Source organism: Drosophila virilis, chromosome 4 (assembly GCF_030788295.1).
Source record: "Drosophila virilis strain 15010-1051.87 chromosome 4, Dvir_AGI_RSII-ME, whole genome shotgun sequence".
NCBI lineage: Eukaryota > Metazoa > Arthropoda > Insecta > Diptera > Drosophilidae > Drosophila > Drosophila virilis.
In genome coordinates, this window is record NC_091546.1 from 1,547,238 (window position 1) to 1,574,394 (window position 27,157).

The window sequence follows — 27,157 nt, forward strand, 5'->3', positions numbered from 1 at the left end:
TACGTGCCACCGCCGCACAGACAATGCGCACACATGTCGTATGCGCAATTTCGAGTGAAGCGCAAAAAAAAAATCGGTTGTGAATTAATTATTTAATTAGGGAAGCGAGAGGAGAGGAGCTGTTGACACGTCCCCATAAATATGGCAACTAGCCATAACAAAGGGAAACTTGTTGATGAAAGCGAAACTGCGACCAAAACACGGAAATGCCGACAAAAAAAATATAATGAAAGAATTCTATGGAAAAACTGGCGCAGGCGCCGGCCCATCCTGGAAGTGGGCGGGCCGTGGTGGCAGGGGCACACATTCAATATTGAAAGCGACGGCGAAGCCAAGCAAATGCCGCAAACTCTCGGCTCGACTCGACGCGCATCAGTCGCAACTCGAGTCGCGGGCCGCTCGCATGTCCGAGCTCCAGCTCCAAGTGCTCCAGTCAAACATTTGCCCCCTTGTATACGGATCTGGTCATGGGTTTGCTAGAGATGCTGCGTCGTCTGGGTCGTCGTCGCCCCCCGGCCGCAGGCGCCTGCAACATCGAGCTGCAGCGTCGCGTGCCGTGCAAATCGAATCAATTGGACGTTCAGCCCGGGTCCGGGCAGGCTGCGGGGGTCACGGAGCAGTCGCTGCAGGTGTGGCGCGCGCTGCCGGCTGAGATTCGACATGATCCCAGCATGGCCAGCTTTCAAATGGAGAACGAACGCATTTACGGTAAGTCGAGCATGGCCGCATCTGCTTACATTTGCAGGGTATATACACAGATGAGCACTTGCCTGGCCTAAAGATGATTGGTCACCTCTTGCTCTAAAAGCATCTTCAAGATGCAGCTCTTAAATCCGTTGCAGTCGGCAGTAACCGACTGCACAATACCCTGTTCGCAAAAACTCTCCTGCTTGTCTTCTTGTCTTCTGCATGGGCAATTTGTTGACTCTAGCTGTAAAACTAGGCACATTACACTTTCGTGCTTTGGGTGTGGCCAATGTATCGTAAGGTTTATATATAATTCACATTGAAAGCCTCCAGACTCAAGACGGATATGCCTAATCGATAAATCTATTAGAAACTAGAGGAAAATGAGTAAATTCGTGCTTTCTCAATTGACAGCGACAAGTCCATTATATCAATCAATAACAGTAGAAATCAATATCTATAAAGATCGATTATTATCGCTGTTATCGATAAGATTCGATATCGAGGTAAATCGAAAAAAGTCAATATCGATAGAAATCTGCATCAATCAACTGTTTTCTTAGCATATTTCAGAATTTCCTTAATTGAAGACAGGGCCTATTGTTACTTTGCCACGATGCCATTAAATCAATAAAAATCGATAACAAATAAGAACTATGGTATATCGATAAACTCCGATATCGAAAACAATCCTTATCGATAAAAATCTACATACTATCCATAAAATCAATAACGATTTATATCGAAATCAAACAAGTCGATATTGATAAAAGTCGTTATCGATTTTAATTGATTTAATTGCATCGATAGAAGTTATCGATAGGCTCAGTCTTCAATTTAACAAACTTTAACCATGAAAATCAATCAATAAAGTCGATCTTGATAAAAGTCGTTATCGACAAAATTCGATATCAATAAAAATCAATTTCGATGAGAATCAGCTTCGATCAACTGAGTTTCGAGCACATCTCAGAGAGAGCTCAAGATGCCAGATTTAGCATGTGGGCTCTCGTTAGGCATACACAGATCCACAATAATTCGCTGTTTGGACTCCTAACTCCCTTCCCCCCCTATAATAAAAATAGTTGCTTGTATAGTCTCGGTCTTTGGTATGTGCACACAATTTGCTGCCATATTAATGCCCTGAAGAGCAGACAATAAGCGGCCAAGTTATTCGGGAAGACATTTTCGTGGGATGAGACTAAATCAAGCAGAAATAACTTAAGGGGAGAAGGCTTCTGTGTGTGTATAGTATGTCGAAGAATGTTTGCTGGAATGTGTATAGCGAAGGTTTGAAGCAGGGTATCTACCAGTCGGAACGATTCTAGCTGATTGCAGGGTATCTACCAGTCGGACTCAGGAGCTATTTCTAGGAAATATTCTCATGCTCAGGACCAGATAAATGTATATATATAAGAAAAATATTATTAGAATTTGTTTAACAAGAACAAATATTATTTAAATATTATTTGAAAAGAATCGATAACTTTTCTCATCTCAAATCTCGATTATTATTTGTTTCTTTCTGTATTTTCTCAACAATAAAAATAAATCTTGCTTGTTATTATTATTTCTTTGATTGAGCTGAAAAGCAGGCAACACATTTGTCGAATATTAAACGCTGTCAAATCGATAAATTGACAAGCGCCTGACAAGCACTTAACACGCACCTGACACGCAGTTGACCCTCGTCAAGATGGCAAATAAAATAAATAAATAGCTCATGCATTATTCATATACCCAGGCTCTATGGTCGGCGGCGACAGCGAGCCGGAGGAGGCGTACCTGGACGCCGGCGAGGAGGAGGACCCTTCCAGAGGCCGAGCCTCCAGCTATGCGGGCTCCGATTATCTGGACATCAAGCTGAAAAACGGCCTGGAGAGCACAGATGACGAGGTGACCACCACGCACTCGGAGCAGGAGCAGCCGCAGGCGAACGGGCCCGGCAATGCCAAGGCTCTGGCCCGGCGCATACATCACAGATCGAAGCGCTCCAAGGAGCAGCTGCAGCGCGACAAGCTCTGGAAACGCTGCGGCCTACTGATCTGCTGGCTATTCGCCGCGGCCGTCCTGATCAGCGTCGGCGAGAAGCAGCTGCTGGAGAAGATAGTCCAGGTGCCGCAGGGCGAGCACGGCAAATGTAGGTAGACAGCCAGGACAGCTGCTCCTCCATCCGTAAGCTAAACCCCCCGTCCACTTTTAGTTTTCCAGCTGCAGCAAAAGCCAATGGGCGACTTTCGGCTGAAGCTGCTCGGCGCCTTTGATACCTCCAGCCAGCTGCTCGGCCAGCAGCGGAACGAGACGGAGTCGGAGTCGGAGCCACACCGAGCTCATTTATTTGTGCAGCCGCAGCTCAGCCTCAATCGAAGCAAGGAGTTCCAGGTAAGTCAAGACCTAGCCAAAGCCTGTCTCTAGCTGTTCCACTCAATCCTTCCCAGGACATTTTGGCGCCCTGGCAGCTGACCCTGGTGAACGAGGAGCAGCTGCTTCATGCGCCCGCCGTGCCCCGCAATCACACCTTCCAGCTGACCGCGGAGCTGCAGGAGCTACTCTCCAGGCCCGCCAGCCAAATGCGTCTGCACATCTATAGCGATGCGGGGCAGGAGTTGGCCCTGGAGCTGAGCTACAATCCGTTGATTGTGAACAATCGCACGGGCAGCATTCTGGCGGGGATTATCCTGCTGCTGTTCTACGGGCTGCTCGTCTGGGAGCAGCTGGATCGCCCCTTTGCGGCAATGATATGCGCCGTGCTGTCGGTGACCGCGCTGGCCGTCTTTCAGGATCGCCCCAACATGGAGGAGATCAAACAGTGGATGGACATGGAGCTGCTCACGCTCGTCTTCTGCATGATGCTGCTCATCCTCATTCTGACCGAGACGGGCGTCTTTGACTATCTGGCCGTCGTCTGTTTCGAGATATCCGGCGGCAAGATCTGGCCCATGATCTACAGCCTCTGCCTGGCCACCTGCCTCGTGTCCAGCGTCCTCGACAACATGACCACCGTGCTCCTGCTCACGCCCGTGGCCATACGTTTGTGTGAGGTCATGCAGCTGGATCCCCTGCCCGTCGTCATGGGCATCATTGTCCACGCGAACATCGGCGGCGCCCTAACACCCATTGGAGATCCCATCAGCATTATCGTCGGCACAAATCACTTTATCGTCGAGAATGTGAGTAACAACTTTTCTGAACCCGTCTATCTCGGAGTCTATACAAGCTAGAGATCTACAACTATAAATATATATTCTCTAGAACCCAACGCAAAGCTAGTTTATCATAACATTACGATATCTTCTTCAATGTTCTACTTATCGATAAATATCGATTTTGTGACAAGGTTTTCTAAGCGCAACTCGAGAATTATGGTCTATAGATTCTCGTATGCCATGTAAAAGTTGAAAATAATTCACTTTTTAGATACTTCCCAGCATTCTTTCAAGAATTTAAAAAAAAAAAAACTATGTTAAGGATAGAGCCTTGGGTCTTGGTTTATGCACGCTTTTTTAGGCCATATTTAAGTCCAAGAAATTTTATAAAGATCGGCCTATAAGCACTCGAGTTAAGTCAGAATGCATTACACCTATAGATAGAGCCTTGCAGTTAATCCCGAATGAATATCTCGTAGCATAGTATAGAGCTCAGGAAAGAAGAAGCACAAACGCTGCATAAAGACATCGACTTGTATTTGTTAAAATTTATAAAAGGAAATTTTTAAGAATTTCACAGAATATTCCTTAGAACTTGCTCAGGCATTTCTGCACTCACATCAATTCAAGCCCATCAAATTCATTTCTCATTTCTCTCAATCTCATAATCTTCCCTTCGCAGGGCGTCAATTTCCTGACCTTTGTGGCACACATGCTGCCCGGCGTGCTGCTGGCGGTGCTGCAGAGCTGCGCGTATTTGCGTCTCTACTATCGCAACATTGAGGAGCTGCGCCTGAATGAGCCCAAGGAGCTGGCTGAGCTGCGGCGCGAGATTAGGGTGTGGCAACGCGCACTGAACGCGATCGCCGTCAGCTCGAAGGACGCGCAGCTGGTGCGCGGCACGCTGCACGGCAAGGTGAAGCACCTGAAGCGGACGCTGAGGCGCAAACAACGCGGCGTCGGCTCCACAGAGATCTATGCGAGCACGCTGGATGAGCTCAAGCAGAAGGTATAACAAAATATTTGCTGACAAAAAGAATATACCAGCAGGCAGATGGATTTTCAGCCAGAACTTTTTCAATTATTTCACGCAATTGCGAGACTTTTTCCATTTTCCTATGCTAACTTGCAATTCCCACTTCCTTCTCTGCTTCAGAATAAGAAAAAGCTTGAGATCAATGGAATCAAATTTGACAGCAACAAAAATAAATGCAACTATTTCCTACTTTGTTTTCCACTTGTGGAGGTGGAAAAGAATATTAAAAATGTGCAAAAACTGTTTTCCACCTATTTTCCACTCTTTCGTGTGGAATTTGCCCAATCAGGTTAAATTCAATCGGGTTAAAATGTTAAAAATGTACAAAAACTGTTTTCCACCAATTTTCCACTCGTGTGGGTGAAAATAACCCCAGCAGAAAGTTAACTTATATTATATAACGTTAACACTGCGGAAAACTCAACTGCCTGGCTCTGTTTGGGCTGTATTCAGTCAATTCTTCAATCAATCAATCAATCAGTCACTCTATCAATTCCTCACTTAATATATTTAATATTTTCAGTACCCGATCAAGAATAAGAAGCTGTTGCTGCAATCGACTGGCGCCTTGCTCTTTGTGATCGTCTGTTTTCTGGTGCAATCGGTGCCCCACTGGCGCACCCTGCCCCTGGGCTGGGTGGCGCTGCTGGGCGTGATCCTGCTGCTGATTGTGCTGGATCGCGATGATATGGAGCATCTGATACATCGCATTGAGTGGACCACTTTGCTCTTCTTTGGCGCCATGTTCGTGATGATGGAGTGCGTGGAGCGTCTCGGTCTGCTCGTCAGCATAGCCGAGCTGACGGAGCACGTCATCCTGGCCGTGCAGCCGGGCCACAGACTGGCCGTGGCTCTGGCCATGATACTGTGGATCACGGCGCTGGCCTCCGCCGTGCTGGACAGCATACCAGTTGCCGCGATGATGGTCAAGCTGGTCACCTCGCTGGTGGCCAAGTCATCCCTGGGCCTGCCCATGCAGCCGCTCATCTGGGCCCTGACCCTGGGCGCCTCTCTCGGCGGCAATGGCACCCTCTATGGCGCCTCCGCGAACGTTATCGCAGCGGGCATCGCCGAGCAGCACGGCTACAAATTGTCCTTCACACGGTATCTGAAGACCGTGCTGCCCATGATGCTGGGCCAGATCGCACTCATGACCATCTACCTGCTGCTGGCCCACGTCGTCTTCAGCTGGCATTAAATATATTAAAATCTATTCAAAATTTAATCCTAGCTTCAGATATATTCAAATCTGAATCTGTTCTGAATTTGTTTCTACTAGCTTTAATATATGCATTACTCGATTGCATAAAATCAATTAAATTTAATCTAAGGCTTTTCTTGTATTCGTATTCTCTCAATGTCTTATTCGTATACTCTATTTAGAGAAAATTCACAAACCAAAGTGTTTCAGTTTGAAAATAAAAGTATTCTATTATTAAGACTTTTGATTTAAAAAGAGTCTTTCTTTGCCAAGTCCAATTGTTTTCAACAAATTTTGAATTCCGCCCATTTTCCACCTTAGCCCATATCACTTTCACCCAGCAAGGTGAATTTCACCTCTTAGGTGAAACCCAACTCACAAAACACTTTAAATAATTCTTTGAAAATGGGTGTGAAATAATATTAAAGGCATTTCCGAAACCTTTCGCTTATTTTTCATGCCTCCCACAGTAAAAACAAAACAAATATATAAGGCTAAACTTGTTGGGAATTACAACATAGCGAAGCTAAGCTGATGCAAGAATCAATGTATATTTTAAAAGCCTATGATTCATAGTCCTTATCTGTCTCCTTATTATTTCTCGTCATAATTTGTAAACATATTTCGAACGACGTAAAGCTTATTTATTATTTTACACATAGTTACAACCTGTTGGGAATTAGAACGATAATTATTACGCATAAAGAGACCGCGGCGGAGCAGTTGCGTAAGACTGTCAAGCTATGCGAAATGCTCTTGAACTTGTTGGCAATTTGTTGGGTCTGGGAAATGGGGAAATGGGAAAACGAATCAATTCGGCTGTCAAGTGAAAGCGAATAGCGTCCCAAAGCAGAGATTAACGTGCCAGGTGCCAAGAGAATTGACATAGAGGAAAAAAAAAAACAACTGGGAAATGAAAGAACGCAAAGAAAAGCTGGCTCGCCTTCCACGCTTTCCACGCTCAAAACAATTTTCCCTAAATACAAAAATGTCACATTGTGGTTTTTCACTTGAAATCAATTTCAGTGAACGGAAAACAGAGCTCGCCCGCGGTTTAATGCCAGCCAAAAGGCAAACTCAGCGCCAAATGGCCAACGAATTGTAATTAAATTTTCGTTTGGAAAATTAAATACCCCAAAAAAAGAAAAATACGAGAAATGCCAGACAAACAAAGCGCGGCAAATGCTGCCCAGTGAGAATTGCTTGAATCAAACACAAATAAAACGTAAAAATGTCCACGCCTACCTACGCCTACTCGAGGCCCACATTTATGATAACCGACCACACCCATGATCCCTATCATTTGCATCCAGAGGAGACGGCGGCCAACCAGGACGATGAGGAGGCGGATCGCAACTCCAAGCTGCGGGAACTGACGCGTTGGCTGCATTTCCATGCCAGACATCGTCGCAGTCGGTAAGTTTGAATGGGCCACTGATTAAATTACGTATACGCTCCGAGTGCGTCCGCTTTTATTTGTCTTCTGGCAAAGTTTTTCAATTAAATAGCCCGAGCATTTAATTGGGCCTAATGGCATTGCCCCCACCCCAGCTGTTGATTCGGCATCAGGACCTTTTATTTTGGCTGCTGACCAATTTCTTTTCTTGTTTTTATTTTCTTTGAATTTATTTCATTCAAGCAAATCTTCTGTGTTCATTTATTATTATTCATATTCATATTATTATCATCATTATTATTGTTATTATCATTATTATTGTTATTACCAATGTTACTATTATTATTATTATTATTATTATTATTATTATTATTAGTATCATTATTATTGTTATTACCAATGTTACTATTATTATTATTATTATTATTATTATATTATTATTATTATTATTATTATTATTATTATTATTATATTATTATTATTATTATTATTATTAATATTATTATTATATTATTATTATTACTATTATTATTATTATTATTATTATTATTATTATTATTATTATTATTATTATTATTATTATTATTATAATTATAACTATTATTATTATTATTATTAATATCATTATTGTTCTCATTATTATTTTTATTATTATTATTCATATTATTATTATCCGCACAGAAATGAATCAATAATAATAAATTAAAATAAATCAGAAAATCAAAATAAAAATCAACAGGAAAATGTGAAAATAGTGATCGAGCGCTCATAATTAAATTTAGCAACTTTTTAATTATAATTATAAAATATGTGTTTTCTTTTTAATAAGCTCAAACAGAATGCATAAAGCTGGCACACAATATAAAAATATAAATTGAAATAAGAAATACTTTTTAACTAATTGACGACAAGCTAAAAAAACAAAACTATTCGCCGTCGGTAGCAGACCAATTGTTATTAATTTTATGGGTTTTTGAGCACTTTTTCCATAATTTCAGCGAAACATATTTTGGCGAACAGTTTTTTTTTTTTAGCTCAAAGTACTTTTGCAATTGGAAAACGTGCTTAGCATCAAAAGGCGTTGAATTATTGGAGCTGAGATTTGTATTTAGAAGGGGCCTCGCCCCGTCGACACATGTATCGCGAAATCGTGGCCTTTCAGCTGGCAACAATTAACGGCGCTATAAATAATGCTCGTATTCATAAATATGGGGGCTGGCAAATTAAATGCCAGCTCTCGAGCCATTTAAATGCCAATTTAGGCATTAGAGTGCGTTATCTTTGCAACCAGAGTCCGATTTAAATTAAAAGTTCCGCTTGGTTCAGCAACTGAACCGCAGAACTAACTATTCAATCTAATTGAAAAATATAGCTACGCAGTATTTAATCTGAATCTTGCGGAAGAGACGCAATATTTCACCTTGAAACCTATATAATAGCACTGTCAAATGTTTCCAGTTTTTTTGAATTGAGCCGAAACAATCAAACAGGGAAAATACTAAGAAAATACCGGATAAAATACTAACAAAAATACTTATAATAGTACTAACGAAAATGGCAGATAAAATAAAGAGCTAAAATATAGGATATATCAAAAAATTGCAAATTTTAAGAAAAATACCAGCTATAATACGCATAAATATACTAATGAAAGTATTCACAAAATAACTGAGAAAAATACCAGTGAAAATACTAACGTAAATACAAATGAAAATACTGATGATAATACTAACGAAAATACCAACTAAAATATAAGTACTATTCTAGAAATTTGTTTAATATTTTAAATCATTTTACTTACCTTTTTCCTGTCGCTTGATCATAAATTATCATAAATAGACTTTCCGTTTACAAACTTGAAGCAACATATTCCACGCAGCCGGGTGATTTTTTCGAAAAGTGTGAAACAAGTCTTCAATGCGTTTTGTCTAATAATTGAATGAATAAAAATAACAAAATATCAGTTAAATATTGTCCGATAACTATGTTAGCATTAATTGAGAACTAACTAAAATACTAAGTAAATTACTTAGTAAAATATTAGATAAAATATTAAGAAAACTACCAACTAAAATACTAGTAGTATTTTTAGTATTTTTATGAAAATTTTAACGAATTCCCTTTCTACAACTTTTCGGTCGTGTGATGAGGAACAAGTGAACTTTATCTTGAAAACGTTGAGTCCCACATTGCACAATTTATCGAAAGTGAAAAAATGAACAAACTTAAATCTAAATCAATCAGTCAGTCAATCAATCTGTCAGCGAGTCGGGTAAAACAGCTGTTCCCATAACTGTTAATGTTAAGGGAAAGCCTTGACTAAACCGCCCATCACTTATTCAGTTACAACAAAATTTATTGATTGGGATAAAATTAATATTTTCTCATAAATAATAAATGAAGTATTGCTTCTTGCTTTTGGGTCATTTTGAATGTCATTAGTTTTAATCGAGGGCGAGCAAGGTCTTGATGCCCTGTGAAAATGGGCAAGGAGAGTATATCTCGTATTGAGGACTCTTCGACTAAAAAGTTAATATTTATTTCCGATGAGCATCAATTCTAGTGAGAAGAAGAGCTTAAAGACTGATATATTTAAAGCTGTGCCCTCCCGTTGCACGAAAAATGAAAGCTTTTATCAAAAGCTCGATAACTCGCCACAAGACCGATTAAAATCGATATCAATATTCTGTTCTTTTGAGCATATCTCGGGAATAATATTAGTTTAAAAAACCGAATTTGGTATGTAGACTCTCGTATGGCATACACAGCTCCAGTATATTTCACTTTTTGGATGCGTAGCCTAGTTTCACCATTAAATAGAGTATTAAGAACTTGTGCGGGGATCGTCGTGGGCTTTGGTGTGTATTTGTATTTGGAGATCATAATTACTCCCTGAAAATTTCGTAAAAATCGCTCCGCAGATATTGGAGTTAACTAGGATATCTCGTAAGTCGAGCACTTCCAACTAAAAGCCCTCTTGATAGATTTTTCCTTCCTATTGTTAGCCTTGGCATTGACATATCTGGGACAGTTTGGGCGCTGCTATCAATGTCACAGCACACGGGCCGGCAACAAAGTTGTTTGGCCCGAAGCACACACACACACACACACAAGCACACACACACACACACACACACACACAAACACACACAGGGGAAAGCAATTACCACGTGATCAATTTTTAATGGAACCAAACAACAAAAGAAACAAAACAAGTCCAAGGCAATGGCATGATATGCTGATGAACAGGTGACATTGTGCCAGCCGAGGGGGCGCAGGGGCCAGGCGTGTCGCTGTCTAAGTGTGGGCGTGGCCATAGCTTAACTAGCCATAACGCGCGTGTGTGTGTGTGTGTGTGTGTGTGCGGTTTTGTGTGTAGTTTGCGGAAATATTGTCAACGCCGGTTCCGCCCTGCAAACCGCGTACATGTGGGTTTTCCGACAAGAATTTTCTGTCAAGCGAATATAACAATTGTTGCCAGGCTAAAAAGGTGTGAGAGCTTAGGCTATGTACAGGTAGATTAACATATGTGTGTGTACAAATATATACAAAAAATAAGCGGCCGTGCTTCTGCTTGAACTCGAGTCATAGGAAATGTAGTCTTGACGAACTACGCTCTTTGTTCTGGGATCTATGTGCATTTTTTAGGGCAAAAGTAGGGCATATAAATGTGCACACATACCCGAGAGTATAACTGCATAGAGTTTAGTGCAATTTTGAGCGTAACTTGAAGAGGTATCCAAAAAGTGAAAGCTTTATAACATGTCTTAGCTATACAAGCATCCAAATACCAAGTTTGGTGCAAATAGCTCTTATAATCTGCGAGATAAGCCTAGAAAACCAAGTCTCAGAATCGATATTTATCGATATCTTTTAAATAGGAGCAGCTATCGATAAAATATGACAAACCTGTGCTATGTATGTTAAGGAGAATGTATATCCTTAAAACTTCAAGTTTCTAGTTCTTGTAGTTTTCGATATTAAGAAGTACAAAGTGATTAATTCCCAGCTTTTTAAACTAGTCAAGCATCTAAATATCAAGTTTGGTGCAAATAGCTCTTGTAATCTGCGAGATAAGCCTAGAAAACCAGGTCTCAGAATCGATATTTATCGATATATTTAAAATAGGAGCAGCTATCGATAAAATATGACAAACTTGTGCTATGTATGTTAAGGAGAATATATCCTTAAAACTTCAAGTTTCTAGTTCTTGTAGTTTTCGAGATTAAGAAGGATATTTGCACTATAGAAAACACATTATACCCCTTTCACCCATTGTTCATGGGTTCAGGGTATTAAGAGATAAGAAAATTCTTAAATTAATATTCCCAAGCTAATTAATATGACGAACAGCTTAAGCCTTAATGCCCCCTTAAAGGTTCGACCTGTTGCATTTTCCAGCACATTCGATGGGTTTTCCCGCGCATGCAAATATTCTATAAATGAATGAATGCGGCTGCACCCAGCAAACATATCACATGACACCTTGAAGCACACACACACACACATTCACACACGCACACATAGTCGCAGTCACGGTGACAGTCACCGTTTTGCAGTCACTTCACCTAATGCGCCTCTCGTTTTCATTATTGGCCCTGGCCACGGGTAAAATTGCAAAATAAAGGAGCGTAAATTCCACTTGAAAGCCGCTTAAGTGCCAAGCAGCGCGTGGCTCGAGAAACTTAGCAACCGCACAACATATGAGGGAAGTCGAGAATGCCCGACTTGTCGATACCCTGGAAAATATAAAGACTTCATGGTAGCATGCAAAGAGCCCAAAAAGTCATTAGGTCGGAGAAGAACTTATAAGTCAAAGCAGTTGCCCGACTAAGAGATTCCCTGCAGAGAAAAAAACCTACAAGGAAGTATCTTAAGATCGCGAAATGGTATTATATATTTTTAGGTCGGAAAGAGTACTTAAGAATCCACAGTAACTAAAGCAATTAAAGGACTGACAGTGCTGAAAACTTTGAAAATTAATTGTATGCATTTTCTCAAAACTCAAAACTTTTTATGACATTCTAATCGAATTTTTTACAATTTTAAATGCAAATCTATTTAGAGCACAAATAGACTGAGTCTCCATAGAAATTTCAAATTTCAAAAAACCCAAAAACAAATGCATTAACACAATTTGGAAAAATGTTTATTGTTGAAAATGAATATAATATTAAAGGAAAATATAAAGTAGAGTAAGAAAAAGTATGTCCATACAAATTTATTTAAATATGCACAACAAAATTCTCTAATCTATTTAGAATATTCATGTTGTGAAAGGCAAAACCTATTAAGAGCACACAAAAAATATTCACCATAGAAAAGTTGATGGCTGTAAAAGATACAACTAGTTAGTTGTTTTTATTTACAGGGTATCGACAGCTCAACAATGTGAAGTTTGCGCAGTTATGATAATACGCATACGCCAGGGATACCAGGAATAGCCTGGTACTCAACTGCTGTACCCCCTGCCCTTCCCCCTTCCCCCCTCCTATTATAATCCAGATATATATATATATATATATATACGCGCGTGTCTATAGCTATGTTCACTTCATTGTCAGCCGACTTTTTGCGCATTTTGCGGGCATTAAAACTTAGTTTGTTTATTCAATTGAATTGAGTTGAAAATGCGAAGAAATCGAGAGAATTGAGATACACGCACACACACACGCACACACACACACACGCACATCAAAAGTCACCCACGCACACACATTTAAATTTGTACAAATTTATCTTTTGTCTGTCGCGAATTAGAACATTTTGAGATTTGAGGCCTGAGGCTTTTGTGCGTTTTGTTGGTCTATAAATAAAATGCGAGTATATTTTGCTGTCAATTTGACAACATTTTTGGATGAATGTTGCGAATTTTCCCCTCCCCCTTTCTACCAACCTTCCATCAATTAGAGATGTGCGCGTGCAGCACAATAATCACGACAAATATTTAAGACCTGCTGCTCGCCGGTTCAAAGTTCAAATCCACGTCTTGCTTTTTAGCATTTTTGATTTTTGAGCAAAATCCCCTTTTAACCTCGCGTAGACTGTTTTTAAATGTATTCGTTAATTAGACTTGGTTTATGGCTTAAAGAAAAAAAAAAAAATTTGCATTAATGCAAAGCCGTTTTGCAGCTTTGTATATTATTGAGCTTATAATTAGTTGTTTACCAAAATGGAAAGACAGTAAAAAAAGTTGTTGACAAAATAAACAAATTTAAGAAAAATAAAAAACTACCAAACAGTTCTCCATGGATTAAAAAAAAAACACGAGACACGAAGACGCTCGCCAAAAAAAAAAAAAAAAAAAAAAATCGAGAATAGAAAAAAAGGAACATAAAATTTTTGCCAAATTGCTTTGTCAATTGAGTTTTATCTACGAATTGTTTGATCGAATCAAATGCATAAAGCTGCAAAGAAGAACTCGGCGCGTAATTTAAGCGCAAATATGAATAAACATGTGAATAGTATTCATGAATGCTGATTAGTCACGGCTCAATAGACAAAGCTGGGCACACACACATATATATATAGTAGTATATAGTATATATTCAAGCGAGGGCTCTGGAGAGTCCTACAAGTTCAAGTCAAAGAGAAAGAACCAGGGCGAGAGTGGGAGAGAGGGAGAGCTGGAAAGCGGCGAGAGAGCGGCAAAAGCACATTCAACAGCTTGATTTGAAAGTTGAAACGCGCGGTTGAAAGCTCAACATGTTCCATTCAATCGCTTTCAATCGCGACTGTCAATCGAGGGACGGACGGGGGCGTAGATTAAAAAACCAGCTGCGCTGCCGGAGCGCACACACGACTCGGGCAACTGCGAGGCCGAGCATCCGAGATTTATTCAGTTGCCAACTTTCGGTTGAAACGGACGTGCGGCTCTTGTTGTGCGTGTGCTGTGCGTGTGTTGTGTGTGTTGCTTGTGCTGTGCGGCTGCGTCGGTCTTTGCGCGACAAAAGAAACCCAACACCAAATTAATAAACAAACAATAATAAATAATAAAAACAATAAAAACACGCACTAAAAAGACATTTCAATTGAAAATTTAAACATAATAAATATCTTAAATACTTAGAATTCATTTTGTGTAAATAAATTAAATACAATTTATTTTGCGAACGTTTCTTTTTTCGTAAGGTATCTTGGTTCTGGCACGAACATGTTGCATATACCCCGCTTAAGCATTCAATAGGGTATGCGCTGCAGTTGCAGACACTTCTCTCGCCCTGCGGCAGATAAGATTTAAATATATATGCCAGCAAATGCATATATTTATTTAATTTAAAACCCAACAGAACTTTGTTTAACTTTCATTTAACACATTCGTATATGTTAACATTTCTGGTAAACGTTTAACATTTGCCTTTTAATTCCATAGCAGTCAATTAATTAACACAAAAATGTATTTAAATATTTTCTTGTGCTCAGATCGAAAGTGCGTAAGTGTGAATAATCACATGAAAAGCTAAAAATTTCCAACTTATTATAACCTTGCATTGTGTGACGAAACTTTAAATGCATAGAAGAAGACATCTCCTTGGAATCTTAGGCTTTCAATTATAACTTTTTAATGTTTCCACTCTTAGCTTAAAATTCCCAACTGGTCTTAGCCTTACAGAGTGTTTTGTTACGATGTCAGCAGCCTTAGCTTAAAATTCCCAACTTGTTATATCCTTTGACACAAAATGTATAATGCTTAGAGGAAGGCAACTTCCACTCTAAGGCATATACATATATATCTTCTTGATCAGGAGTGAATAATTCTCATGAAAAGCTTTACATTCCCAATTTGTATTTCCATAAAGAGAATTTTATCTTGTCTGCACTCAGTTTAAAATTCTCAAGACATTTTGATTAACAAGAGCATTTGCGTATATCTACTTGATCAGGTGTGAATAATATACACCTAAAGCCAAGAATTACTAATTTTTCGAGGGTTTTATAAGTGTCTTAGAACTCTTAGCCTTAAGTTCCCAACTTGTTTTACCCCTACAGAGGATTTTATTAGGGTTAGCTCACAATTCTCAGCTAGTTCTACCCTTACAAAGAGTCTTATTACCTGGTCTATACTCTTCTCAACTGGTTACATCCTTCCAGGCGGAAACACGCACTAAAAAGACATTTCAATTGAAAATTTAAACATAATAAATATCTTAAATACTTAGAATTCATTTTGTGTAAATAAATTAAATACAATTTATTTTGCGAACGTTTCTTTTTTCGTAAGGTATCTTGGTTCTGGCACGAACATGTTGCATATACCCCGCTTAAGCATTCAATAGGGTATGCGCTGCAGTTGCAGACACTTCTCTCGCCCTGCGGCAGATAAGATTTAAATATATATGCCAGCAAATGCATATATTTATTTAATTTAAAACCCAACAGAACTTTGTTTAACTTTCATTTAACACATTCGTATATGTTAACATTTCTGGTAAACGTTTAACATTTGCCTTTTAATTCCATAGCAGTCAATTAATTAACACAAAAATGTATTTAAATATTTTCTTGTGCTCAGAGCAAAAGTGCGTAAGTGTGAATAATCACATGAAAAGCTAAAAATTTCCAACTTGTTATAACCTTGCATTGTGTGACGAAACTTTAAATGCATAGAAGAAGACATCTCCTTGGAATCTTAGGCTTTCAATTATAACTTTTTAATGTTTCCACTCTTAGCTTAAAATTCCCAACTGGTCTTAGCCTTACAGAGTGTTTTGTTACGATGTCAGCAGCCTTAGCTTAAAATTCCCAACTTGTTATATCCTTTGACACAAAATGTATAATGCTTAGAGGAAGGCAACTTCCACTCTAAGGCATATACATATATATCTTCTTGATCAGGAGTGAATAATTCTCATGAAAAGCTTTAGATTCCCAATTTGTATTTCCATAAAGAGAATTTTATCTTGTCTGCACTCAGTTTAAAATTCTCAAGACATTTTGATTAACAAGAGCATTTGCGTATATCTACTTGATCAGGTGTGAATAATATACACCTAAAGCCAAGAATTACTAATTTTTCGAGGGTTTTATAAGTGTCTTAGAACTCTTAGCCTTAAGTTCCCAACTTGTTTTACCCCTACAGAGGATTTTATTAGGGTTAGCTCACAATTCTCAGCTAGTTCTACCCTTACAAAGAGTCTTATTACCTGGTCTATACTCTTCTCAACTGGTTACATCCTTCCAGGCGGAGGTTTTTAACTGCGTCCGCTAACATCTTCCTAATCAGCATCAAAAGAAAGATTGTTCTAGCTGTATGCCCCCGTCTGTTCATACGCTAAAAGCGTCTAACTTAAAGATTACACTTCAAATTTGAAAGGTACGTTTTTATAGGTCCAAATTTATTGAGGCATTACTCAAATTCGATAAGCCCCGATTTTCAGCGTAAGTTTTTTAAGCCAACCTTCGAAGATAAAAAAAAACTAAAGACGATAAATTTAGCACGAACAATTTAGTAGACAGCGCTTTTTTTGTTGCGAATGTTCCCTTACTTATCCCTCGTCTATATTAAGCATGTATTCGATTGAGAAAACACACCTTTGATATATTAAAAGAAATATTAGCTGTGTGTAAATAGTTGATGCGAGCCACGCAAATAAACAATATATATGAAAGCCGACACGCAGAGGCATTTCCATTAAGAAATGACAACTGGCAGGCAAAACTGAAGACATCAAAATGACAATTTTTTATGACTTGCTCGAAAGTAGGCAACACAAATGTTGACAGGCAGACACAAACACACACACACACACACACACACACTAATACAATAACAGCACAAGCCATTTCAATAAAGCGTCTACAAGTTTTTGGGCTAGGGTATTAAAACATATAGGGCGTAAATTCTAAACAAATATTTGATGTGGCCTACACTTGGGCAATGTCTTGCAAGTGAAAGATACTTGTTCTGTATATATATATGCATACATATATCTATATAATATTAATTTATATAATATGTATACTTTTGCAGAAGCCACATGTCAAGTTTGATGACTTTAGCTCTTGAAACACATGAGATTTGCTTAAGAAACTGAATTTCGATAAGTTATCGATCAACGGCAAGTTATCGATTGACGGAGATGCACTCGCACTGAGTGAAATTTCAAATTTCATTAGTCTAGCTCTTATAGGTTCTGAAATCCTTGATTTCATATATACAGAAGGGACATGGTTAGATCGACTGTTGATGCTGATCTAGAATCCATATATACCCTATGAGGTCGAAAATGCGCTAAACATTTTATGACAAAATTATAATATGCCTTTGAAGCGTATAGAAAATTAACTTAAGTTATTTTTTCTGAGTGTAGCATAGACATTAGAAGGCATATCTGTATATAAACCCTACACTAAAAGTAATCACCTTTTCTTATAAGTATATAATAGCAATGATAACAGTTCAGTTAAGAGTTCTTTTTTTTTTTTGACCCAAAATTATAGCAGAAAGAATTATTTGTTAAGTGTTGACTTGCTCAATAGCATCTCATTTATTTATAAATAATGTATTTAAATTGTTTTGCAGCTTGTTTAAGCTCTTTTTGCTTTAAGCAATAAAACATTTATTAATAAAAATGTGCTTGTACGCATCGCGAGGCGCCTTCAGCAGGCAGTCAATATTTCTTCTTTGATAAGAAAGTATGCAGCTTTTATGGTTATTTCATCATAATTCCTACATCTACGTATATTGCGGCTTAGTTCATTTGCTGTCTAGTCTTTTTTTTTATAATTGTTAATTTAAAAGCTGCTTGGCAAGCGATATTTATCACTGCGCACGCAGACAGGGGCAATAAAACGTTTGTTATGTATAAAAAGATGATTGCATTTTGTAAATGACATGACAATGGGAAAAGAACCGACACCTCAACTTGTCAAGAAAAACAATTTTGTTGTAACCAACCTGCACAAACTGCAGCCCAGACACAGAAATCTAAATTATACTGCAACCGCACAGCGCGACGCGAACTATCTAAGACTCATGCGGGAAAAAACCAACTCAGATCAGCTGCAGCATCGAGCACGTGGGGCACAGATAAATCTACGAGCGGGCATTGCCCGGCCTTGCCCGAGGGAGCCGAAAAATAAACTTTCATTTAGTAAATCTTTGTACCGCAGTTTCCATCTAAGAGAAGTGAATCAGTCAATCAGTCTGGCATTCGATCGGTCAGTCAGTCTGTTTGTCAATCAGTCTGTTTGTCAATCTGTCAGTCACTTAGGCAGTCAATCAGTCAATCAGTCAGTCAGTCAATCAGTTTTTAAGTAAGTCAGTCAGTCTATCAGTTAATCGATCAGTTCTTCAGTCAGTCAGTCAATCAATCAGTCACTCAATCATTCGGTCAGTCAGTCAGTTAGTCAGTCAATCAATCAGTCAGTCGGGTAGTCAGTCAATCATTCGGTCAGTCAATCATTCGATCAGCCAGCCAATCAGTCAGTCAGTCAGTCAGTCAATCAATCAGTTAGTCCTTCAATCTGTACTTCAGTAAGTCAGTCAGTCAGTCAATCATTCGATCAGCTAGCCAATTAGTCAGTCAGTCAGTCAATCTGTCTTCAAGTCAGTTAGTCTGAGCAAACAGTTTTATATACTTATAAAGATACATTGTTAAAAGCTTCTCTCCCACTTAATATGCCAAATCTAGGGTATCTTATAGACAGCTATACAGACTAATACAAAAACAACTTGTTGTGGTTTTTAATGTGTCTGTAAACGTGTTCGTGTGTGTGTGTGTGTGTGTGTGTGTGCTGCTTCTTATTGGTCTTGCTGACAAAACACACGCTTTCATTTGATTTTCATTTCGTTTTCATTTCATGTCTCTAACTTTTCACCAAAAAGAAAACTTTTCCCCTTCCCGCTGCTGTTTTTATTTTTACACGTTTTTGCTTACATTTCGAACTTCATAAATTTTTAACTGATTGCCAAAGGCGCAAACAGGCCACGAGTTTCGCTTTATTTCCTGTAGATACCCTCACTGTCAATCGAGGGACGGACGGGGGCGTAGATTAAAAAACCAGCTGCGCTGCCGGAGCGCACACACGACTCGGGCAACTGCGAAGCCGAGCATCCGAGATTTATTCAGTTGCCAACTTTCGGTTGAAACGGACGTGCGGCTCTTGTTGTGCGTGTGCTGTGCGTGTGTTGTGTGTGTTGCTTGTGCTGTGCGGCTGCGTCGGTCTTTGCGCGACAAAAGAGACCCAACACCAAATTAATAAACAAACAACAATAAATAATAAAAACAATAAAAACACGCACTAAAAAACATTTCAATTGAAAATTTAAACATAATAAATATCTTAAATAGAACTCGTTTTGTGTAAATAAATTAAATACAATTTATTTTGCGAACGTTTCTTTTTTCGTAAGGTATCTTAGTTCTGGCACGAACATGTTGCATATACCCCGCTTAAGCATTTAATAGGGTATGCGCTGCAGTTGCAGACACTTCTCACACTCTCTCTCTCTCGCCCTGCGGCAGATAAGATTTAAATATATATGCCAGCAAATGCATATATTTATTTAATTTAAAACCCAACAGAACTTTGTTTAACTTTCATTTAACACATTCGTATATGTTAACATTTCTGGTAAACGTTTAACATTTGCCTTTTAATTCCATAGCAGTCAATTAATTAACACAAAAATGTATTTAAATATTTTCTTGTGCTCAGATCGAAAGTGCGTAAGTGTGAATAATCACATGAAAAGCTAAAAATTTCCAACTTATTATAACCTTGCATTGTGTGACGAAACTTTAAATGCATAGAAGAAGACATCTCCTTGGAATCTTAGGCTTTCAATTATAACTTTTTAATGTTTCCACTCTTAGCTTAAAATTCCCAACTGGTCTTAGCCTTACAGAGTGTTTTGTTACGATGTCAGCGGCCTTAGCTTAAAATTCTCAACTTGTTATATCCTTTGACACGAAATGTGTAATGCTTACAGAAAGGCAACTTCTACCCTAAGGCATATACATATATATCTTCTTGATCAGGAGTGAATAATCCTCATGAAAAGCTTTAGATTCCCAATTTGTATTCCCAAATAGAGAATTTTATAATCTTGTCTGCACTTAGCTTAAAATTCTCTAGACATTTTGGTTAACAAGAGCATTTGCGTATATCTACTTGATCAGGTGTGAATAATATTCACCTAAAGCCAAGAATTACTAATTTTTCGAGGGTTTTATAAGTATCTTAGAACTCTTAGCCTAAAATTCCCAACTTGTTTTATCCCTCCAGAGGATTTTATTAGGGTCAGCTCACAATTCTCAGCTTGTTCTACCCTTACACAGACTCTTATTACCTGGTCTATACTCTTCTCAACTGGTTACATCCTTCCAGGCGGAGGTTTTTAACTGCGTCCGCTAACATCTTCCTAATCAGCATCAAAAGAAAGATTGTTCTAGCTGTATGCCCCCGTCTGTTCATACGCTAAAAGCGTCTAACTTAAAGATTACACTTCAAATTTGAAAGGTACGTTTTTATAGGTCCAAATTTATTGAGGCATTACTCAAATTCGATAAGCCCCGATTTTCAGCGTAAGTTTTTTAAGCCAACCTTCGAAGATAAAAAAAAACTAAAGACGATAAATTTAGCACGAACAATTTAGTAGACAGCGCTTTTTGTGTTGCGAAAGTTGCCTTACTTGTCCCTCGTCTATATTAAGCATGTATTCGATTGAGAAAACACACCTTTGATATATTAAAAGAAATATTAGCTGTGTGTAAATAGTTGATGCGAACCACGCAAATAAACAATATATATGAAAGCCGACACGCAGAGGCATTTCCATTAAGAAATGACAACTGGCAGGCAAAACTGAAGACATCAAAATGACAATTTTTTATGACTTGCTCGAAAGTAGGCAACACAAATGTTGACAGGCAGACACAAACACACACACACACACACACACACACACTAATACAATAACAGCACAAGCCATTTCAATAAAGCGTCTACAAGTTTTTGGGCTAGGGTATTAAAACATATAGGGCGTAAATTCTAAACAAATATTTGATGTGGCCTACACTTGGGCAATGTCTTGCAAGTGAAAGATACTTGTTCTGTATATATATATGCATACATATATCTATATAATATTAATTTATATAATATGTATACTTTTGCAGAAGCCACATGTCAAGTTTGATGACTTTAGCTCTTGAAACACATGAGATTTGCTTAAGAAACTGAATTTCGATAAGTTATCGATCAACGGCAAGTTATCGATTGACGGAGATGCACTCGCACTGAGTGAAATTTCAAATTTCATTAGTCTAGCTCTTATAGGTTCTGAAATCCTTGATTTCATATATACAGAAGGGACATGGTTAGATCGACTGTTGATGCTGATCTAGAATCCATATATACCCTATGAGGTCGAAAATGCGCTAAACATTTTATGACAAAATTATAATATGCCTTTGAAGCGTATAGAAAATTAACTTAAGTTATTTTTTCTGAGTGTAGCATAGACATTAGAAGGCATATCTGTATATAAACCCTACACTAAAAGTAATCACCTTTTCTTATAAGTATATAATAGCAATGATAACAGTTCAGTTAAGAGTTCTTTTTTTTTTTTGACCCAAAATTATAGCAGAAAGAATTATTTGTTAAGTGTTGACTTGCTCAATAGCATCTCATTTATTTATAAATAATGTATTTAAATTGTTTTGCAGCTTGTTTAAGCTCTTTTTGCTTTAAGCAATAAAACATTTATTAATAAAAATGTGCTTGTACGCATCGCGAGGCGCCTTCAGCAGGCAGTCAATATTTCTTCTTTGATAAGAAAGTATGCAGCTTTTATGGTTATTTCATCATAATTCCTACATCTACGTATATTGCGGCTTAGTTCATTTGCTGTCTAGTCTTTTTTTTTATAATTGTTAATTTAAAAGCTGCTTGGCAAGCGATATTTATCACTGCGCACGCAGACAGGGGCAATAAAACGTTTGTTATGTATAAAAAGATGATTGCATTTTGTAAATGACATGACAATTTTGTTGTAACCAACCTGCACAAACTGCAGCCCAGACAAAGAAATCTAAATTATACTGCAACCCGACAGCGCGACGCGAACTATCTAAGACTCATGCGGGAAAAAACCAACTCAGATCAGCTGCAGCATCGAGCACGTGGGGCACAGATAAATCTACGAGCGGGCATTGCCCGGCCTTGCCCGAGGGAGCCGAAAAATAAACTTTCATTTAGTAAATCTTTGTACCGCAGTTTCCATCTAAGAGAAGTGAATCAGTCAATCAGTCTGGCATTCGATCGGTCAGTCAGTCTGTTTGTCAATCTTTCAGTCACTTAGGCAGTCAATCAGTCAATCAGTCAGTCAGTCAATCAGTTTTAAAGTAAGTCAGTCAGTTTATCAGTTAATCGATCAGTTCTTCAGTCAGTCAGTCAATCAATCAGTCACTCAATCATTCGGTCAGTCAGTCAGTTAGTCAGTCAATCAATCAGTCAGTCGGGTAGTCAGTCAATCATTCGGTCAGTCAATCATTCTGTCAGTCAAACAATAAGTCAGTCAATCAGTCTGTTTGTCAATTAGTCTGTTTGTCAATCTGTCAGTCACTTAGGCAGCCAATCAGTCAGTCAGTCAATCAGTTTTTAAGTAAGTCAGTCAGTCTATCAGTTAATCGATCAGTTCTTCAGTCAGTCAGTCAATCAATCAGTCACTCAATCATTCGATAAGTCAGTCAGTCAATCAATCAGTCAGTCGGGTAGTCAGTCAATCATTCGGTCAGTCAATCATTCTGTCAGTCAAACAATCAGCCAATCAGTCAGCCAGTCAGTCAATCAATCAGTTAGTCCTTCAATCTGTTCTTCAGTAAGTCAGTCAGTCAGTCAATCATTCGATCACCGAGCCAATTAGTCAGTCAGTCAGTCAATCTGTCTTCAAGTCAGTTAGTCTGAGCAAACAGTTTTATATACTTATAAAGATACATTGTTAAAAGCTTCTCTCCCACTTAATGTGCCAAATCTAGGGTATCTTATAGACAGCTATACAGACTAATACAAAAACAACTTGTTGTGGTTTTTAATGTGTCTGTAAACGTGTTCGTGTGTGTGTGTGTGTGTGTGTGCTGCTTCTTATTGGTCTTGCTGACAAAACACACGCTTTCATTTGATTTTCATTTCGTTTTCATTTCATGTCTCTAACTTTTCACCAAAAAGAAAACTTTTCCCCTTCCCGCTGCTGTTTTTATTTTTACACGTTTTTGCTTACATTTCGAACTTCATAAATTTTTAACTGATTGCCAAAGGCACAAACAGGCCACGAGTTTCGCTTTATTTCCTTTAGATACCCTCACAGAGGGTCATTTAATTTGGACACGACTCTGCGAGGACCTTAAAATATATATATATATTCTAGATCAGTATGACAAAGCGGGTCGGCATCGGACCTCCAGATTGTATGCCATATTTAGGAAAAATAAGTCGAGAAATATAATCTTGTATTGAAATATATTTAATTGGAGTCGGTCGAGAAATACATTCTTGTATGGAAAACTTGTTGCCTACTCAAAATATCCCAGCCAAACTTGGCAATTTCTTGCTCTACCAACAGCTTCATAAATAATTCTTATTATATTTAGCTATATCGTTTATTTCCCATAAAATATATTTGCCTCTCTACAGGGTATTTGGCCTCCTACAAAAATTGTTTCTTTTCTTTTTTTTTGTGGTTTACATTTTGTCAAATTTGTTGGGTAAATGTCAAAAGTTTTAGCAAATCGCAATGTCATTAAAGTTGTTACATAATTAAAATAAAAGGAATTCAGGGAATGCCAATTTGCATAGGATTCACACACACACCCACACACACACACACGCACCCACACACACATGAGAGCTGGCTTTATATTTAGATATTTATGCGGGGTAGCTGGGTCATTGGGTCATACGCTTGCCTGAGCCGGGCACAGGCACGCGGATATCCCGGACCCTATTTAATGTCGCTATCAGAGCCCGGCCAGGCGCGTGCCCTAATCCCAGGTGTAAGTGGATGTGTGTGTGTGTGTGCGGTCAGTAATTTTGCATAATTGGAAAGCAAACACTCGGGACATTACGAATAGCAACAAAAAATAAATAGGTTAAAGGTCTATACAACGAATTTCCTCACTGCAAGATATCCTAGCTTAATTTTATACGTACATACAAACAAGAAAGCTAATCTTCGGTATGAGCAATGTTTTTCCGATTATTTCAGATTTTAATTGACAGATCTTTATAAAATTTTGAGATCTTTAATATGAACTACAACGTGTCATACATTCCAAAGCGCAAGGCTCTACCCTTTTTAGTTCTCGGGATCAAAGCCTTTACACAGATGGACAGACTTTATGGGTTCAGAGAATCACTCTCCTGATTCTTACGTACTTTCACCCAAAACCAATATACCCTATTCGTTCTTTTTTCAAAAGTGTAAAGTACACACCATTTTAATTACTTATATTGCGTACGATTAGTTCGTGCTGCTTGCTGCTAATTACTTGACTTATCGATTAATCGATTAGTCAGCGATTGCACGATTGCATCGCGAGTAGTTTGGCAAACAACATAATCAAATGGAAATTAATGCGCATTAGACAAATTGAGTACCAAACAGTGCCAAACTGATGCGATACGTGACCAAAAAAACAGGACCTAATACAATTTTATATCGCACGCTCGTAACACTAGTCAACAGCGTTGCGAATTGGGCACCAGGGAATTGTAAAAACACAATTCTAAAATAATTGCACATATTTTAGTTTAAATTTTCTTCTTAAACTTTTTCATTAATGTATTACTGGCAAGCATTAATACAAAAAAAAATAAAATAAAATTGTTTAAAAACTTTTTATAAAAACACAAATTTTCACCCATATTCCGCCCTTGTAAACGAATTTTATTTTAAATTTAACTTAAACGTTCCACTTTTGTTCACATATTTATTTATTTATTGCTTCCTTCTTGCACAACCCTTCAAGACGTCGAATTATCTATCTAATTGAAATTCACAGCCTGTCCCAATTTTGTTGTTTAGTGTAATAGAGCACAAGTGGGTGGCTGCTTTAATAAAAACTTTCCGAAACGTGCTGACAGCAAGAAAGCAGCCTCGAAATATGTTGTGTGTGTGTCTCTGTGTGTCTCTGATGTGCCCGCTGATTTGAAGATTGAAGCAAAAGTAGGCACAAGGCGTAAATGAATATTGATTCATTGATTTCTAATCAATTCAGCAGCACGGGTGGTTCCATCAAAAAGAACTCACCCGCTGTGCCGCTTGCTCAACTCCAACTCCGAACCCTTCTAATTGCTGTTGACTATTTTGTTAATTTGGCAGCCAACTATTAATCCAGGGCTTATATGTATACCCTGAGACCATTGGGTAAAAGGGGTATATTGGTTTTGGCTAAGTTTGTGTAAGAAAAGGACTAAAGAAACTTTTGGACGATTAACTGAGTCGATCTATATTCTATATCGTACGCAAAGCAAGGCTTTCCATTTATTTCGATATCGATAAATATCGATTTTGCAACAAGGCTCTTTAAGCATAACTCAAAGAGTAGGCTCGGATGCCTCCCGCCATTTACCCTAAAATTAGAACAAGCTAAACAAAAATCACTTTTCAAGTGAGCTCTACAAATTACATATAGATCGGACTGTAAGCACCGAATTTTTCAAAGTTCGGCGCTTGGTTTAGGGTATCTCTGGGTCGAGCACTCCCCACTCCCACATGTTTTGGTGTCGATTCGTGTAACGCGTTTTGTGCGTGCCACATGATGAACTTCAAGTGTCTGGCAAGAGAATAATATTTGAGTGGGCAACATTTCATTCAGTTGAGCAGCAAAAGCAGCCGCAAAGTGGACGCCAGTGCAGGCAACGTGACGTATGCGTAATGCGAGTGACATTTGAAGTGACGCACAAGGCGGCCAAGGAACGCGCACAACATTTCTTGTGAAATATACAAAAATAAACGTAAAATGACATAAAACAATAAAAAAAAGACCAACTACCAGCAAGATGTACAAAAGAAAGGCCTAGAACCAGGCGGCAATTCAATTTGCAGAAATATTTAAAAACCAAAGTAACAGAAACAAAAATAGAAACTGCGCGCCAAAAATAAATGTGATTTGCGATAATAATTAATTATAAATAACAACAATATATGCAAACAATATTTGTGATTTTAGTTTATTAAAGCCCAGGCGCAAATTAAATCCAATTCGGCAGACAAAATAAAAAAACGCACAGCTAATTCAATTAAAGCCAACAAAAACAAATATAAAATCAACATCAGCTTGGACAAGCGTTTGAGGAACGGCGTCAGCGTGGGTCACAGCCAGAGATCGATTAGAGCCAACTCGAGGCGGAGCAGCGGCGCCTCTGGCCACAAAAGACGCAGCTACGTTTGGCCCTTCAGGATGCGAATGAAGGTCGGCAAATTCTGTCTGCAGCGCCAGGCGTCGGGCCAGAGCGAAAAGTTTCCACAGCCCAGGTGAGTTTACGCCGCAAAGGCGACAGCCGCAACGAACTCAAACTTTTTTCCGTAAATAAAGTTTATCAAAAAGTTTGCGAATAACCCTTATAATAAGCTAACAATGTCGATATGCTGACTAATAAATTGTTATCGATATGATTGCAAGTGCAAATTCATATAGATATTTATTCAATTTTTTTGAGTGACTCTGTCGATAACTGCAAAA

General features: G+C 38.5%; 2 protein-coding genes across 4 annotated transcripts in view; both read left to right on the forward strand.

Moving 5' to 3' along the window:
* The first annotated feature begins 363 nt into the window (after positions 1 to 363).
* Positions 364 to 6,248, forward strand: hoe2 (hoepel2). The gene is made up of 6 exons (XM_002059160.4): positions 364 to 708; positions 2,432 to 2,827; positions 2,891 to 3,069; positions 3,126 to 3,857; positions 4,516 to 4,842; positions 5,393 to 6,248. The coding sequence occupies exons 1-6, from the start codon at positions 468 to 470 to the stop codon at positions 6,065 to 6,067; spliced, it is 2,550 nt and encodes an 849-aa protein (XP_002059196.1). The 5' UTR covers positions 364 to 467; the 3' UTR covers positions 6,068 to 6,248.
* An 888-nt stretch (positions 6,249 to 7,136) lies between these two features.
* Positions 7,137 to 27,157, forward strand: part of hoe1 (OCA2 melanosomal transmembrane protein hoepel1) — a 37,511-nt gene continuing 17,490 nt past the window's right edge. Inside the window, exons 1-2 of one of the 3 annotated variants that reach the window (XM_070208838.1) lie at positions 19,548 to 19,821; positions 26,291 to 26,949. In XM_070208838.1, the coding sequence (XP_070064939.1) occupies positions 26,876 to 26,949 (74 nt within the window). In that variant the 5' untranslated portion in view covers positions 19,548 to 19,821; positions 26,291 to 26,875. Of the gene's footprint in view, positions 7,487 to 19,547; positions 19,822 to 26,011; positions 26,950 to 27,157 lie in introns of those variants that run through there. The other 2 variants (XM_002059161.4, XM_015169022.3) reach the window with 2 other exon arrangements.

Bases quoted from the DNA above. Each gene is read 5' to 3' on its own strand.
- hoe2 (XM_002059160.4), top strand. From the start codon at position 468: ATGGGTTTGCTAGAGATGCTGCGTCGTCTGGGTCGTCGTCGCCCCCCG. The intron at 709-2,431 runs GTAAGTCGAGCA...TCATATACCCAG, and splicing joins GGAGAACGAACGCATTTACG to GCTCTATGGTCGGCGGCGAC. The intron at 3,070-3,125 runs GTAAGTCAAGAC...AATCCTTCCCAG, and splicing joins ATCGAAGCAAGGAGTTCCAG to GACATTTTGGCGCCCTGGCA.